Source organism: Garra rufa, chromosome 23 (genome assembly GCF_049309525.1).
Source record: "Garra rufa chromosome 23, GarRuf1.0, whole genome shotgun sequence".
Classification (NCBI taxonomy): Eukaryota; Metazoa; Chordata; class Actinopteri; order Cypriniformes; family Cyprinidae; genus Garra; species Garra rufa.
Genome location: NC_133383.1, coordinates 24,791,081 through 24,806,661, shown reverse-complemented (window position 1 = coordinate 24,806,661; position 15,581 = coordinate 24,791,081). Strand labels below are relative to the sequence as shown.

The 15,581-nt window shown below is 35.8% G+C and overlaps 1 protein-coding gene across 1 annotated transcript in view; it reads right to left on the bottom strand.

Moving 5' to 3' along the window:
• Nucleotides 1–15,581, bottom strand: part of zmat4b (zinc finger, matrin-type 4b) — a 49,229-nt gene that overhangs the window by 12,946 nt on the left and 20,702 nt on the right. The window contains exons 4-5 of the mRNA XM_073829919.1: nt 12,262–12,418; nt 719–943 (exon numbers count right to left, since the gene is read on the bottom strand). Coding sequence (XP_073686020.1) covers nt 719–943; nt 12,262–12,418 — 382 coding nt within the window. The remainder of the gene's footprint in view (nt 1–718; nt 944–12,261; nt 12,419–15,581) is intronic.

The window sequence follows — 15,581 nt, the reverse complement described above, 5'->3', positions numbered from 1 at the left end:
AGTGCAAGATGAGCATTTGTGGTTAAAAACTATATAAATATACATTTTTTTAAGAAAATGACCAATGGTTTTGCTAGATAAGACCCTTAATACCCGGCTGAGATTGTGTAGAGTCCTTTGAAGCTGCATTGAAACTGCAATTTAGACCTTCAACCCGTTGACCACCATTGAAGTCCACTATGTGGAGAAAAATCTTGGAATGTTTACCTCAAAAACCTTCATTTCTTTTTGACTAACGAAAGAAATACACAAACATCTTGGATGACATGGATGTGAGTAAATTATCAGGAATTCTTTATTCAGGAAGTGGATTAATCCTTTAAAACCACTGTGTTCCACAGAAGAAAAAAGTCAAACACTGTATGTGTTTGGAACAACATAAGCGAGTAAATAATGACAGAATCACAGCTCAATCTCTTACAAGTTTCAAGAAACAACTGAAAACTAATCTCTTTTGTGAGCATCTAACTGCCTCCTCCTAAAAAACAATTTCGTTCACTTTTTCTATGCTCTATTTTCCCTTAATATTTTCCTGTCATAGCTTTTATTGTTTTGAACGATGACTGGAAACTTGTAGAACGGGCACTTCTTGTGTTTATTGCCATCTTATGATGAATTGCTTCTTGTTCTCCTCAAGCCGCTTTAGATAAAAGTGTCTGCCTAATAAATGAATGAATAAATGTAAATCTACATTTTGTCTGTTCCTCTGAGAACTTACCATTTAGATCATCTCCGTCTTCTAGATTTTTGCCCAGCTGTGCGAGGAGGTTAGCTTGGGCTGCGTTTTTTTTGTGCTTCTTGCCATCGTAGTGCTGTCTGGCCATGCCGGGGTTGTTGAACCAGGCCTTACACATTTGGCAGTAGCGCTGTGAGAGCCTGCCATGTATGGAAGGACTTCCCGGGGAGTCTTCAGTCAGCATATGTTCGGAATTGGCTGTCACCTCTGTAAAGAGGGCATAACAGACTTAGTATACTTAGTGTACTTCACATTAATAACCAAACAGGCTACCTTCCCTTTCTGCCCATTATTTTTCTACATTTTAAAGAAAAATCACAAAAAAATCAAAAGAAAACAAGCAGGAGAACCTATAAAAGACATATTCATAGTGCAACATACCAGCACAAGTTAACAGCCAGCCTTAAAGTTAAAATGGCATTTCCATTTCTCATTTTATTTACCAATATCCAGTCCACAACAGCAGCTGTGAGACAGCATTAATAACACATATTAGAATTTCTGAGACATGTGGACGTGATGCAATTGACATATTTTGCTTGCGGTCTGTCTCACCTTTCAAAGTATGGGGTGCAGGCTCATGTCAGTTTGAAGTATTTCATGGGTAAAGGGTGCAAATTAGGAACACAGGATGTCCCCTGTGGCTGCAGCTTAATAAGATGCATTCTGAATCTCATGACACTAATATGATGAATGTTTCATAAACAGACGAGAGGTAATTTGTCTCGCACTAGCAGGTAGGCACTCTCTGTTTTTGAGAAGTGATTTTTTTATTACAAAGTCGAGAACAAGGGACGTTTTCACTCGTCTAATTATACTCAGTCATAGTAAATGACAAACAAGAGACTACACTGACAGTGATCCTACGTCATAATGTATAAAATAGAAACGGTGGATGGCACAAATGGGGCGTCTCTTGGCTCTTCTGTGGGTTTTCAAGTGGAGGATATCTGGGTAGATGACACTGGCAGCTCTACAAGTGTATTTATAGATGGTATCAAAATAACTGGATAATGTGAAGCATTCTTTTCCCTTTTTTTCTTCTTCCTTCTGTCTCAATTTTCATCCAATTCCCAGAGGTGTTTGAATGGAAGGTTGTTTTCATTATAACACATAATCAGAGTGTGATATGAAACACTACCGTGATAAATACAGTGGGCTCGGAGTCTGAGACCACAAGTGAAAATATTTTGCATTATTTTCCAATTCAATATATAATGTTTTCATTGCAAATTGTGTTTTCGGCATAACAAATTGAGAATTGAGAACATTTGAGTTTCTTGGTGTTTATTTGAACAATCTTCTAAAATGGGTTATTTTTGGGGTTAGTACAGTCGTGGCCAAAAGTTTTGAGAATTACATAAATATTGGAAATTGGAAAAGTTGCTGCTTAAGTTTTTATAACAGCAATTTGCATATACTCCAGAATGTTATGAAGAGTGATCAGATGAATTGCATAGTCCTTCTTTGCCATGAAAATTAACTTAATTCCGAAAAAAACTTTCCACTGCATTGTTAAGAAGGCTTCGGGGGCGTCCAAGAAAGTCCAGCAAGCGCCAGGATCGTCTCCTAAAGAGGATTCAGCTGCGGGATCGGAGTGCCACCAGTGCAGAGCTTGCTCAGGAATGGCAGCAGGCAGGTGTGAGCGCATCTGCACGCACAGTGAGGCCAAGACTTTTGGAAGATGGCCTGGTGTCAAGAAGGGCAGCAAAGAAGCCACTTCTCTCCAAACAAAAACATCAGGGACAGATTGATCTTCTGCCAAAAGTATGGCGAATGGACTGCTGAGGACTGGGGCAAAGTCATATTCTCCGATGAAGCCTCTTTCCAATTGTTTGGGGCATCTGGAAAAAGGCTTGTTCGGAGAAGAAAAGGTGAGCGCTACCATCAGTCCTGTGTCATGCCAACAGTAAAGCATCCTGAGACCATTCATGTGTGGGGTTGCTTCTCATCCAAGGGAGTGGGCTCACTCACAGTTTTGTCCAAAAATACAACCATGAATAAAGAATGGTACCAAAACACCCTCCAACAGCAACTTCTTCCAACAATCCAACAACAGTTTGGTGAAGAACAATGCATTTTCCAGCACGATGGAGCACCGTGCCATAAGGCAAAAGTGATAACTAAGTGGCTCGGGGACCAAAACGTTGACATTTTGGGTCCATGGCCTGGAAACTCCCCAGATCTTAATCCCATTGAGAATTTGTGGTCAATCCTCAAGAGGCGGGTGGACAAACAAAAACCCACTAATTCTGACAAACTCCAAGAAGTGATTATGAAAGAATGGGTTGCTATCAGTCAGGATTTGGCCCAGAAGTTGATTGAGAGCATGCCCAGTCAAATTTCAGAGGTCCTGAAAAAGAAGGGCCAACACTGCAAATACTGACTCTTTGCATAAATGTCATGTAATTGAAACTGAAACAAAGATCTAAAAGCAGTTGAGCAGCAAACTTTGTGAAAACTAATATTTGTGTCATTCTCAAAACTTTTGGCCACGACTGTATATCTATTGATATTTTTTAATAAAGTCATATTTTTTTGGAAGCCTGTTTCTGACACTGAATAAAAAATATAACAAAGGTAATTGCAACTTTTTTCTCACAAGTGTGAGTTTACATCTTGCAATTCTGACTTTTTTTTTCAGAACTGCTTGTTATAAACTCACAATTGCAAGAATAAACTCAGAATTCTGAGAAATGCAATTCTGAGGGAAACATAATTTTGACTTTTTTTCTCAGATTTTCTGCAACCCAGACTCATGAAAATACGTGCCGCGACATACATTACTGCAACAACGTAATGTACCTGACTGCTTGTTTCACCGCAGTTTCAAAGTGAAATGTCCAAAGTGTGTCACTAAAACATGTTCAATACGTGACTGTGGCATGTTTTTATTACATTAACAAATGCAAAAGTGATATAAAAATGCATTTGTTAATGCAGCCGTGCTTTGTTAACTTCCCTATGTGGATTTGAACTGTTTTGTCAAACCGTAGTTTCACGGGGTTCATACCGGAGCTCTTCATCATTCAAGTGCAACGCTGTATCACGTCAGCTATCGAGCAAACCTACTGGATTAGAAAACTCATGCATATGAAGCTGTATATGTGATGAAAACATTCAAAAGTATCAGTTTTCAAACTGTGAAAGATGTTAAGTCATAACATAATATTCTGCAAGTAATTGTGTGAAAATTAGGCTTGTGAGTTTACATCTCAACAGGTCAGAGTTGTTTGGAAAAAGTTGGAATTGTGAAAAAAAAAAGTCAGAATTGCGAGTTTATATCCCACTGTTCATACTTAATAGCTTGCAATTGTGAGTTTATATCTCACAATTCTAAGAAAAAAAAGTCAGAATTGCGGGATACAAATTCGCATTTGCGAGAAAAAACTCAGAATTGTGAGTTTATATCCTACCATTCTGACTTTAAAACCTGCAATGAGTTTATATCTCACAACTGAGAAAAAAGTCAGAATTGTGTTCAATTGTGAGGGAAAAAACTCAGAATTGAGAGATACAAACTAGCTTTTGCAAGAAAAAAAGTTAGAATTGCGAGTTTATATCCCACTGTTCATACTTTATAACTTGCAATAGTGAGTTTATATCTTACAATTCTGGGAAAACGTCAGAATTGTGTGGAAAAAAAGTCCAAATTGTGAGTTTATATCCTGCCATTCTGACTTTATAACTTGCAATGAGTTTATATCTCACAACTGAGAAAAAAGTCAGAATTGTGTGCAATTGTGAGAAAGAGTCAGAATTGAGAGATACAAACTAGCTTTTGCGAGAAAAAAAAATCAGAATTGCGAGTTTATATCCCACTATTCTGACTTTATAACTTGCAACTGTGAGTTTATATATTACAATTCTTAAAAAAAACGTCAAAATTGCGAAACTAAACTCACAACTGCTAGAGGAAAAAAAGAATACAAAGAATTGGAAGATTATACCCCGCTTTTCTGACTTTATAACTTGCAATTGCAAGTTTATATCTCATAATTCTAAGGAGAAAAAAAAGTCATAATTGCATAGAAAAAAGTCAGAATTGTGAGATAGAAACTTGCAATTGCAAGTTATAAAGTCAGAAAAGCGGGGTATAATCTTCCAAATCTGAGAGAAAAAGTTGGAATGGGGAGAAAAAAAAGTCAGAATTGCGAGTTAATATCCTGCTATTCATACTTTATAACTTGAAATAGTGAGTTTATATCTTACAATTCTAAGAAAAAAGGTATTGTGTGGAAAAAAGTCAGAATTGCGAGTTTATATCCTGCTATTCTGACTTTAAAACTCACAATTGCAAGTTTATATTTCACACTTTTGAATTTAATTGAATTGAATTGAATTGCGAGATTTATCTATAGTCTATATAGACTTTATAACTTGTAACTGCAAGTTATAACTTGCAACTGTGAGTTTATATATCACAATTCTGAGAAAAAAGTCAGAATTGCATGGAAAACGTTGGAATTGCGAAAGTAAACTAACAACTGCAAGGGAAAAAAAAGTATAAATTAGGAGATACGTATAAACTCACATTTGCAATAAAAAAGACGTTAGAAATGCAAGTTTATATCCCGCTATTCTGACGTTATAACTCGTAACTGCAAGTTTATATCTCACAATTCTGAGAAGAAAAGGCAGAATTGCATAGAAAAAGTTGACTACTATAAGCTATACTACTATACTACTATAAACTATAAGTTATATATATATATATATAAAAATCAGAATTGCGAGTTTATTTCCTGCTATTCTGACTTTATTTATATCAATTGCAAGTTTATATCTCACTTTTATCTCACAATTCTGAGAAAAAAAAGTCAGAATTGAGAGATAAAAAGTCACAATTACCTTTTTTATTCAGTGGCTGAAACAGGCAATGATTTCTGAAGGATATATATTCAAATATATTCAAATCGAAAGCAGTTATTTAAAATTGTAATACTATTTCACTAAAATCTTACCGACTTTGTTTAGTGGTAAGCGGTGCGAGTGCTACAGATCAACATAAATCCATAAATCCATGTGTTATCATTTGAAGCTTTCATAATATCTTGTCTAAACTAGCTTTACAGTAATTGTGTAGATCTGCAGTGCAGCGGTTTGGTCAATTACTTGATAATAGCAAAGACACTCAAGGATAATTGAATCAAATTATATCCTCATCTGTATTCCAGCCTCTCAGACCATTTCATCTAGGTCTTTTACACCTTATCATTATTATCATAAATATTAAAGAGTTATATAAGGTCTCACTTTCTCAATAACACCTGTTCACTTATAACATGAAAAATCACCATTGCGTAAAAGTTTTATGACGGCGGAATAGCAAGCATAGCAACTATCCGACTATAACCGAATAATGCTGAGCTACTACTATGACTACTGAACAAACAACAAAAGGACAGTTTCTTGAACCCTATTAGGGTTACTAATAGTTTTTAATGCCGTTGCTTAGTGATGCTTGCTATTTAGACAAACACTTTAAAAAGTCAGCGCGTAACTCGTCCCGGACCATTTGTGCTGTGGACATAAAGGCACATTAAATCATACGGCTTGTTGATGAGAGCTGCGCTATTACTTTCTAAGCGATTGGATATACGATTGTCGCCTGGTGGATGATAAAACAGGCAGAAAATGTTGTGATGTGATGGATAAAACACAATATCTTTGGTCAGTCATATCAACAAGCTGAAAAAAGGTACTGTCTTATTAGGTGTTTCGGCATATATGTGACCCTGGACCACAAAACCAGTCATAAGGTTAAATTTTACAAAACTGAGATGTATACATCACATGAAAGCTCAATAAATAAGCTTTCTATTGATGTATGGTTTGTTAGGATAGGACAATATTTGGCCGAGATACATCTATTTGAAAATCAGGAATCTGAGGGTGGAAAAAAATCAAAATACTGAGAAAATCACCTTTAAAGTTGTCCAAGTTAGGTTCTTAACAATGCATATTACTAATCAAAAATTACATTTTGATATATTTACAGTAGGGATTTTACAAAAAATCTTCATGGAACATGATCTTTACTTAATTTCCTAATGATTTTTGGCATAAAAGAAAAATCTATAATTTTGACCCATGCAATGTATTTTTGGCTATTGCTACAAATATACCCCAGCGACTTAAGACTGGTTTTGTGGTCCAGGGTCACATATGTGCAGTCATTCTGAATTGTCTTCTGAGCTCGTTCTGTTTTTTCTTTATTGGGTCATTTCGCACCCTCAGGTGTCTTGGCCATGCGCAATTATGCACGCTAAGTGAGTCTGTGATGTGTTTTTCCTGCCACAGCACTTTCTCTTATCATAAACACGCCATAAGCGACAGTCTTGAGAACATAAACCTCTAATATGACTAATGCACTCACATCTTGTGCACTCCTGTAAAAAACAGGAGACTGACACAAAAGATAGAAGTTGGTTTTTTTCTTTGCTCACAAAAGTTTTCATAAAATTACAGTTGAACCACTGATGTCATATGGACTATTTTAACAAAGTCCTTACTACCTTTCTGGGCCTTGAACGTGATAGTTGTGCTGCTGTCTTTGCAGGGTCAGAAAGCTGTCAGATTTCATCAAAAATATCTTAATTTGTGTCCTGAAGATGAATTAATGACAGAATTTTCATTTTGGGGTGAATTATCCCTTTAAATCACCAGTTTAAATCACGACTTAAAACCACATTTTCTCATAATAACAAGATAATATGTCGTTAAATTACGTATTTTTCTCTTTAAAACATTTTCTCATAATAACGAGATGTCATGTTGTTAAAATTACATCTTTTCTCATAATAATGAGAAATTATGTGATTAAAATAACAATTTTTCTCTGCAAAACTACAAATTTTCTTGTGATAAAAAAGATGTCATGTTGTTAGGACGACATCTTTTCTTATAATAACAAGGTGTTGCAATTAAAATGAGATCTTTTTCTCTTTAAAACAACATTTTCTTGTAATAATGAGATGTCGCTGAAACAACATTTTCTCGTAATAAGATGTCATGTTGTAAAAATTACATCTTTTTCTCTTTAAAACAACATATTTTCTCGTAATAACGAGATATGTCATTAAAACCACTTAAAACAACATCTTTTCTCATAATAACAAGATGTAATTAAAATGACCTCTTGTTCTCTGTAAAACTACATATTTTCTTGTTTACTTAAAACATCTTTTCTCATAATATGTTATGTTGTTAAAACGACTTACATTTTACTTGTAATAACAAGATGTCATTAAAACATTTTTTTCTCGTAATAACGAGATGTTGTCATTAAAAATGACATCTTTTTCTATGTAAAACTACATATTTTCTTCTTAAAACGACATCTTGTAATAGCGAGATGTTATGTCGTTGAAACGTAATAACAAGATGTCATTAAAATGACATCTTTTTCTTTGTAAAACGACATCTTTTCTCAAAATAACGACATATACCCCCGGTTTCATAGACAAGGCTTAAGCCTAGTCCTAGACTAAAATGTGAGTCTGAGCCGTTTCACTTTCAACTAAAAGAAACTTGCACTGACTGATCTTAAAATATATCAGTATCTTTGTTTTGTCTCAAGATGCACACCAGTAAGATTTTTTTCTAAGCATGTTTATAAAAATTACTTAAATGTCCTAATTGAACTATGGCCTAATCTTGGCTTAGTCTAAGCCCTTTCTGTGAAACCGGGCCGTTATGTTGTTAAAACGACTCAACATTTTACTTAATAACAAGATGTCATTAAAACAACATCTTTTCTCATAATAACGAGATAATAATAACGTTTTTCTCTGTAAAACTACATATTTTTTTGTTAAAACAACATCTTTTCTCATAATAACGAGCTATGTCGAAAATCAATTACTTCTCTTTCTCTTTTAAACAACATATTTTCTCATGATAAGATGTCATTGAAATAGCTTAAAACATCTTTTCTCATAATAACAAGATGTTATGTACATCTTTTTCTCTGTAAAACTACATAATTTCTTGCTGAAATGACATCTCGTAATAATATGTTGTGTCGTTAAAACATCTTTTCTCAAAGACGAACTATGTGGTAAAAAATTACATCTCCTTAAAACAACATATTTTCTCGTAATAACTAGATGTCATTGAAATGAAATTGAGATGTTACATTGTTAAAACTACTTAATGAAATTTTTTCATAACAAGATGTTATTAAAATAAGATGTTATATTGTTAAAACGACATAAAATGAAATTTTTTCATAATAACAAGATGTCATGTCATAAAAATTACATCTTTTCTCATAATAATATGTTGTCATTACAATGACATCCTTTTCTCTGTAAAATTACATTTTCCTGTTAAAAAGACATCTTTCCTCATAATAACTAGATGTTGTAAAAAAATGACATCTTTTTGTCTTTTAAACATTTACTCGTAATAACGAAAAGCTATGTCATTGAAACATTTTCTCAGTATAGTGAGTTGTTAAAACGACTTAAAGGCTCACCGCGTTCAGCTCTGTACCACAGTAAACACACCGCGTTCGTCTCTGTACCACAGTAAACACAGTAAACACATCGCATTCGTATCTCTCTCAGTACTCTACCCTGCCAGTACATATAAAGATAAATCAAAGTGACATTAAGTTTACTAACCATTCAGACACGTCCAGTATAAGCCGTAATTGCCGCACTTCTCCAGTAGGGGTTCAATCTTCAACTGGCTGGCAGGAGCCGCCACTGGCAGGTCATGTGACCTGTCAGTGGCTGGTGGCAGCTGCCAGTCTGATTCTGGCAGGTCACGTGACCTGCCAGTGGCGGGCTGGTAGCTGGCAGTCTCAATGGTTTTAGATCTGTGAGTGTAACACCTTCTCTGTCACTCTGGCTGCAAGGAAATACAGTATTTTATTGTTATGAACGTATTTTTATGACTTTGTTCTTTTGTATGATTGACCTTTTAGTTATTTTTCCATAATTAAAGCAGTCAAATTAACGTGATCACAACTGGTTGCTTACTGACGCTTCGCTTAAACTCGGAGCGCTCTTACTGCCAGTGGAAGCGACAATAAGCTGCCAGTTGAAACCACGGCCATTTAAAGATTTATTCATAACAAAACTCAATAAAATGTGGATAAATTAAAAGACTAGACCCATAAGAATATATTAACGATCATGAAATTATATATTTCCTTGTAGCAAGAGTGGTAGAAAACGCGTAACCTCGGATCGCTCTCGCAGCTGACTGACTGAGCTATAGTGGAAGCGACAATAAGCTGCCAGTTGAAACCACGGCCATTTAAACACTTTATTCATAATAAAACTCAATAAAATGTCGATAAATTAAAATACTAGACCCATAAGAATATATTAATGATCATAAAATAATATACTTCCTTGTAGCAAGAGTGGTAGAAAACGAGTTAACCTCGGATCGCTCTCGCGGCTCTCTGATGAACTGCCAATGGAAGCGACAATAAGCTGCCAGTTGAAATTACAGCCATTTAAACACTTTATTCGTAAGCAACCTCCATAAAACGTCGGCACATTAAAAGACTAGACCCATAAAATAATATTAATGATCGTTAAATAATATACACAAGACACACACACACAAAAGTACAAACAACATATCCTTTCTCAATTAAACCAAAAAGAAAAAAATACATGACAGTCGGTTTAAAGATAAAAACATGAAAGACTAATTAGTTTAAATTTGAAGCAAAAAAAAAAATGTAATGAGTGCAAGTCAATTGCGGCTGGTTGAGCGTCCAGAGAAGCGTCAGTAAGCAACCAGTCGTGATCACAGTAATTTGACTGATTTATTTACCTGGGGAACAAAATCTAAAACGTCAATCATACAAATGAATAGAGTCATAATAATATATTTATAATATTAACATAATGTAATTTTATGCAGCGAGTGTGATAGGAAACGCGTTATATTCGCAGGTCAGTGGTGGCTGGCTAGTTGAGCGTGAATGGCTGGAGCTGCCACGGACGGGTCATGTGACCTTGGAATGAGGAAACGTAGTAACCTTGGAGCGCTCTTGCGGTTGGCTGACTGAGCGACCAGTAGAAGCGGCATTAACCAACCAGTAGGAATCACCGCCATTTAAACACTTTAATCGCGCTAAAAATAAAGAACTGAACAGGTTCACAATAAGAATTAATTACAAAACACAAAATCCGCCGAAAATCTGTTGTTGCTGAAACTTGTTGAGGCGTGACCTGCCAGTGGCGGCTCCTGCCAGCCAGTTGAAGATTGAACCCCCTCTCCACTTCTTTGCAGGTGTCATCTTGTTTCGGTTCCAACTCCGGTTTTTAAATTAAATTTTAAATGGATGGGGTTGAACAGTGTCTTCAAAGCCCCCCAAGTGCCATACTATACAACTATACAACTATACCCCTAACTGTTGTCTAGGCCAGTGGTTCTCAATCCTGGTCCTGGGGGACCCCTGCTCTGCACATTTTGCATGTCTCCCTTATTTAACACACCTGATTGAGATCAGCTCATTAGAAGAGAGATCCATGAACTGAACTAACAAGCTGAAGATCTCAATCAGGTGTGTTAAATAAGAGAGACATGCAAAATGTGCAGAGCAGGGGTCCCCCAGGACCAGGATTGAGAACCACTGGTCTAGGCAACACCCCGTGTGCTATGTAATGACACGCCCCACATAACTGAGGGGCGGGGTGAGCAGAGGTTCATAAAATTTAAAGGGCCAGGTACTGATATCGCTTGCTGAGAACATAGCCATTTTTACCAGGTAAATGAGTGTTTTTTTACACTACCATTGAGAATTTTTAATCAAAGTATATTACAAACTTTTCATTAGGACCCTAAAGCATCATATTAACTTGTGGAAAATGGGTATCGGATGACCCCTTTAAAACAACATATTTTCTTGTAATGACAAGATGTTACGTCGTTAAAATAACATATATTCTTCAAAACAACATAACAAAAACAACAAAAATATCTTAATTTGTGTCCCGAAGATGAACAAAGGTCTTACGGGTTTGGAACAACATGAGGGTGAGTAATGAATGACAGAATTTGTGGGTGAACTATCCCTTTAAATCATCTTTCTTTCCCTATTCTGATAGTCAGTTTGAACTTCAGCAGATGCAGATTTGCTGCCATGTGATTGGTTGATTAGATATTTGCATTAACGAGCAGTTGAATTAGTTTATCTAATAAAGTGGCTGGTGAGTGTCTGTTTAAAATGTAGGTTTAGAGATTTTTAAAAAAGCCCCTTACTCTAACTGTGCACAGTAGTGCCATATATATCTCATATCAAACCTCATTAAACATCAATAATACATAATAACTTGAGCATCAATAATAATGAACTCATTCTCAAGAATAATTGCCATTATCTCATATTCATAGTCCATCCATGGTTGAACGGGTCACTCCCCCGCTGGCTGCTTAAGACGTCATATACACGTAAAGCTCATTTAATTATGAATACTGATCCAGGAACAGCATGGCCTTTAAATATGGTGATCTAGAGAGTGTGAGCCTGATCTTAGACCAGCACCTCCTACCTTTAGATGTGATGGCAGGTGGCTCCCCCAGCAGTAGCCTCAGTCTCTTGGCGTGAATCTTGCCCTGGTAGTGCGACTGGGCCACTACCGCCGAAGTGAACGACATATTGCACAGCGTGCAGCACTTGTTCTTGTCCACGTCTCCCTCCACACTGCCCTGGGACGACATAGAGGCAGACACATACTCTGATATCCTTTAACCGGGACCATTTATCACCTTCAGCTAATAATACAGGAGAACAGGATGATTTATGAAGCAAATGTGTTATTATAGCTTTAAGAGGAAGATATGAAATTTGGCTGTCAAATTGGCAGATGTGGGTCACGCTGTGGAGAAGTAATTTACAAACTTCTAAAAACGGTCTAGCGTCTATTCTACTTCCTGCACTGATGCAACCGCTCTGAATTTGTCATATTGACTGATATTGGCTCTGAGAAGTGTTGGGGAAGTTACTTCAAAACTTTAGCTCGCCAAGCTATAAGCTAATCATTATATAAACTGCAATCATATTACTCTTTGAAAAAGTAGTTAGCTATATACACACACATACATATATAGAATGTCACAAAAGTGAGTACACCCCTCACATTTCAGCAACCATTTTAGTATATCTTCTCAAGGGACAATACTATAGAAATGAAACTTGGATATAGTTTAGAGTAGTCAATGTGCAGCTTGTATAGCAGTATAGATTTACTGTTCCCAGAAAGTTACTCAACATACAGCCATTATTGTCAAAATAGCTGGCAACAAAAGTGAGTACACCCTAAGTGAACTTGTCCAAAGTGTCAATATTTTGTGTTAGCACCATTGTTATCTGGCACTGCCTTAATCATCCTGGGCATGGAGTTGACCAGAGCTTCACAGGTTGTTGCTGGGATCCTCTTCCACTCCTCATGGAGCTGCTTGACGTTAGACACATGGTGCTTCTCCACCTTACGCTGGAGGATGCCCCACAGGTGCTTAACAGGGTTCAGGTCTAAAGAAATACTTGGCCACTCTATCTCCTTCAGCTTCCTCAGCAAGGCAGTTGTCTTCGTGATGGTGTGTTTGGAATCGTTATCATGTTGGAAAACTGCCATTCAGCCTAGTTTCTGGAGGGAAGGCATCATGTTCTGCTTCAAAATGGAATCCATGTTTTCCTCAATGAACTGCCGCTCCTCAGTACCAGCCACAACTATGCTTGACTGTAGGCAAGACACAATGTTCTTGGCACTCCTCAGCAGGGCATCGCCACACATGCTGGACAACATCTGATCCAAACAAGTTTATCTTGGTCTCATCAGACCACAGGACGTGGTTCCAGTAATTCATGCTCTTAGACAGGTTGTCTTCAGCAAACTGTTTGCAGGCTTTTTTGTGAGCCAGCTTCAGATGAGGCTTACTTCTGGGACGACGCCTATGCAAACAGACTTGTTTCAGCGTGCAGTGTATGGTCTGAGCACTGACAAGCTGACCTTCCACTTCTGCAACCTTTAAAGAAATGCTGGCAGCACTCATGCATTTTTTTGAAGCCAGGTTCTGCACCTGACGCACAGAACGAGTGCTCAACTTCGTTGATCGACCCTTGCAAGGCCTGTTCCGAATTGAACCCATCTTGGAAAACCTCTGTATGACCCTGACCACTGTAGTGTGACTCGGTTTCAGGGTGTTACTGAACCTCTAATAGCCTTGGCCATCTTTGTGAAGAGCAACAATTCTAATTCTCAAATCAGCAGAGAGTTCTTTGCCATGAGATGCCATATTGAACATCCAGTGGTCAGTATGAGAGAATTGTACTCAAAGCATCTCATTTTAACTGCTCTAATACAAGATACACAACTCTGTGTGGTCCTGTCAGGCAGACAAAAACATAAACATGATGAATAGGACATGTGGCTTACCATGGTTAAACAACATACTGCTGTTATTACATTTTCTTGTAAAAACAAAATGTTTTGCCGTTTCAACAACATATTTTTCTCTGTAAAACTACATCTTTTCTCATAATTTTCTCATGATAATGAGATGTTATGTCATAAAAATGAAAATCTTTTTCTTTTTAAAACAACATTTCCTTGTTTAAACTACATATTTTCTCATGATCACGAGATGTGTTGTTGTTAAAACTACATATTTTTCATGGTAAAATGACATATTTTCTCATAATAATGAAATATGTGGTTACAAAATGACATCTTTTCTTGTGATAATGAGATGTTATGTCATAAAAAATGAAAATCTTTTTCTCTTTAAAACATTTCTTATTTAGACATTTTCTCATAATAACGAGATGTGTTGTCGTTTAAACAGCATCTTATCTCATAATAATCTTTAATGACATCTGTTATTAAAACGACATTGTTTTCTTTTTAAAACATTTCCTTGTTTAAACTACATATTTTCTCATGATCATGAGATGTGTTGTTGTTAAAACTACATATTTTTCTCTTTAAAACAGCATTTTTGTTTAAACATTTTCTCGTAATAACAAGATGTGTTGCCCTTTAAACAACATTTTTCTCTGTAAAACTACGTATTTTCTCATAATAATGAAATATGTGGTTACAAAATGACATCTTTTCTCGTGATAAGACGTTATGTCATAAAAAATGAAAATCTTTGTCTCTTTTCTCTTTTTTTCTTGTTTAAACATTTTCTCATAATAATGAGATGTGTTGTCATTTAAAGGGCATCTTTTTCTCTGTAAAACTACATATTTTCTTGTTAACACAACATATTTTTAGTAATAATGAGATGTTATGTCATAAAAAATGACTTTTTTCTCCTTAAAACAACATATGTTCTCGTAATAACGAGATATGTCGTTGAAACGTAATTTTCTTAGAATACCAAGATGTTTTGTTGGTAAAATGACTTAAAACTAAAAAACGACATCTTTTTCTCTTTTAATTTCCTTGTTTAAAACAACATATTTTCTCATAATCACGACATGTGTCATTGTCGTGTTGTATGTCATAAAAAAAACAAAATTTTCTTGTAATAATGAGATGTCATTGAAATGACATTTTCTCAGAATAATGTTAAAACGACTTAAAACAACAAATTTTATTTACATCTCTTGTAATAAGATGTATTGTTTGTTAAAACATCTTTTTCTTGTTAAAACTACATATTTTCTTGTTAAAATGGCATTTGTTCTTGTAATAACGACATTGTCGTAAAATATGTTTTTCATGTTATAGAAGATATTATATATTATGTGAGCGAGGCGATTGTCCATGCTGCTGGTGTCGCCACAGTCCTGTTATATTTTAGACAGATTGGACATTAATCAGAATAAACATGCCGCTACAATAAAAACAATAACATGAAAATA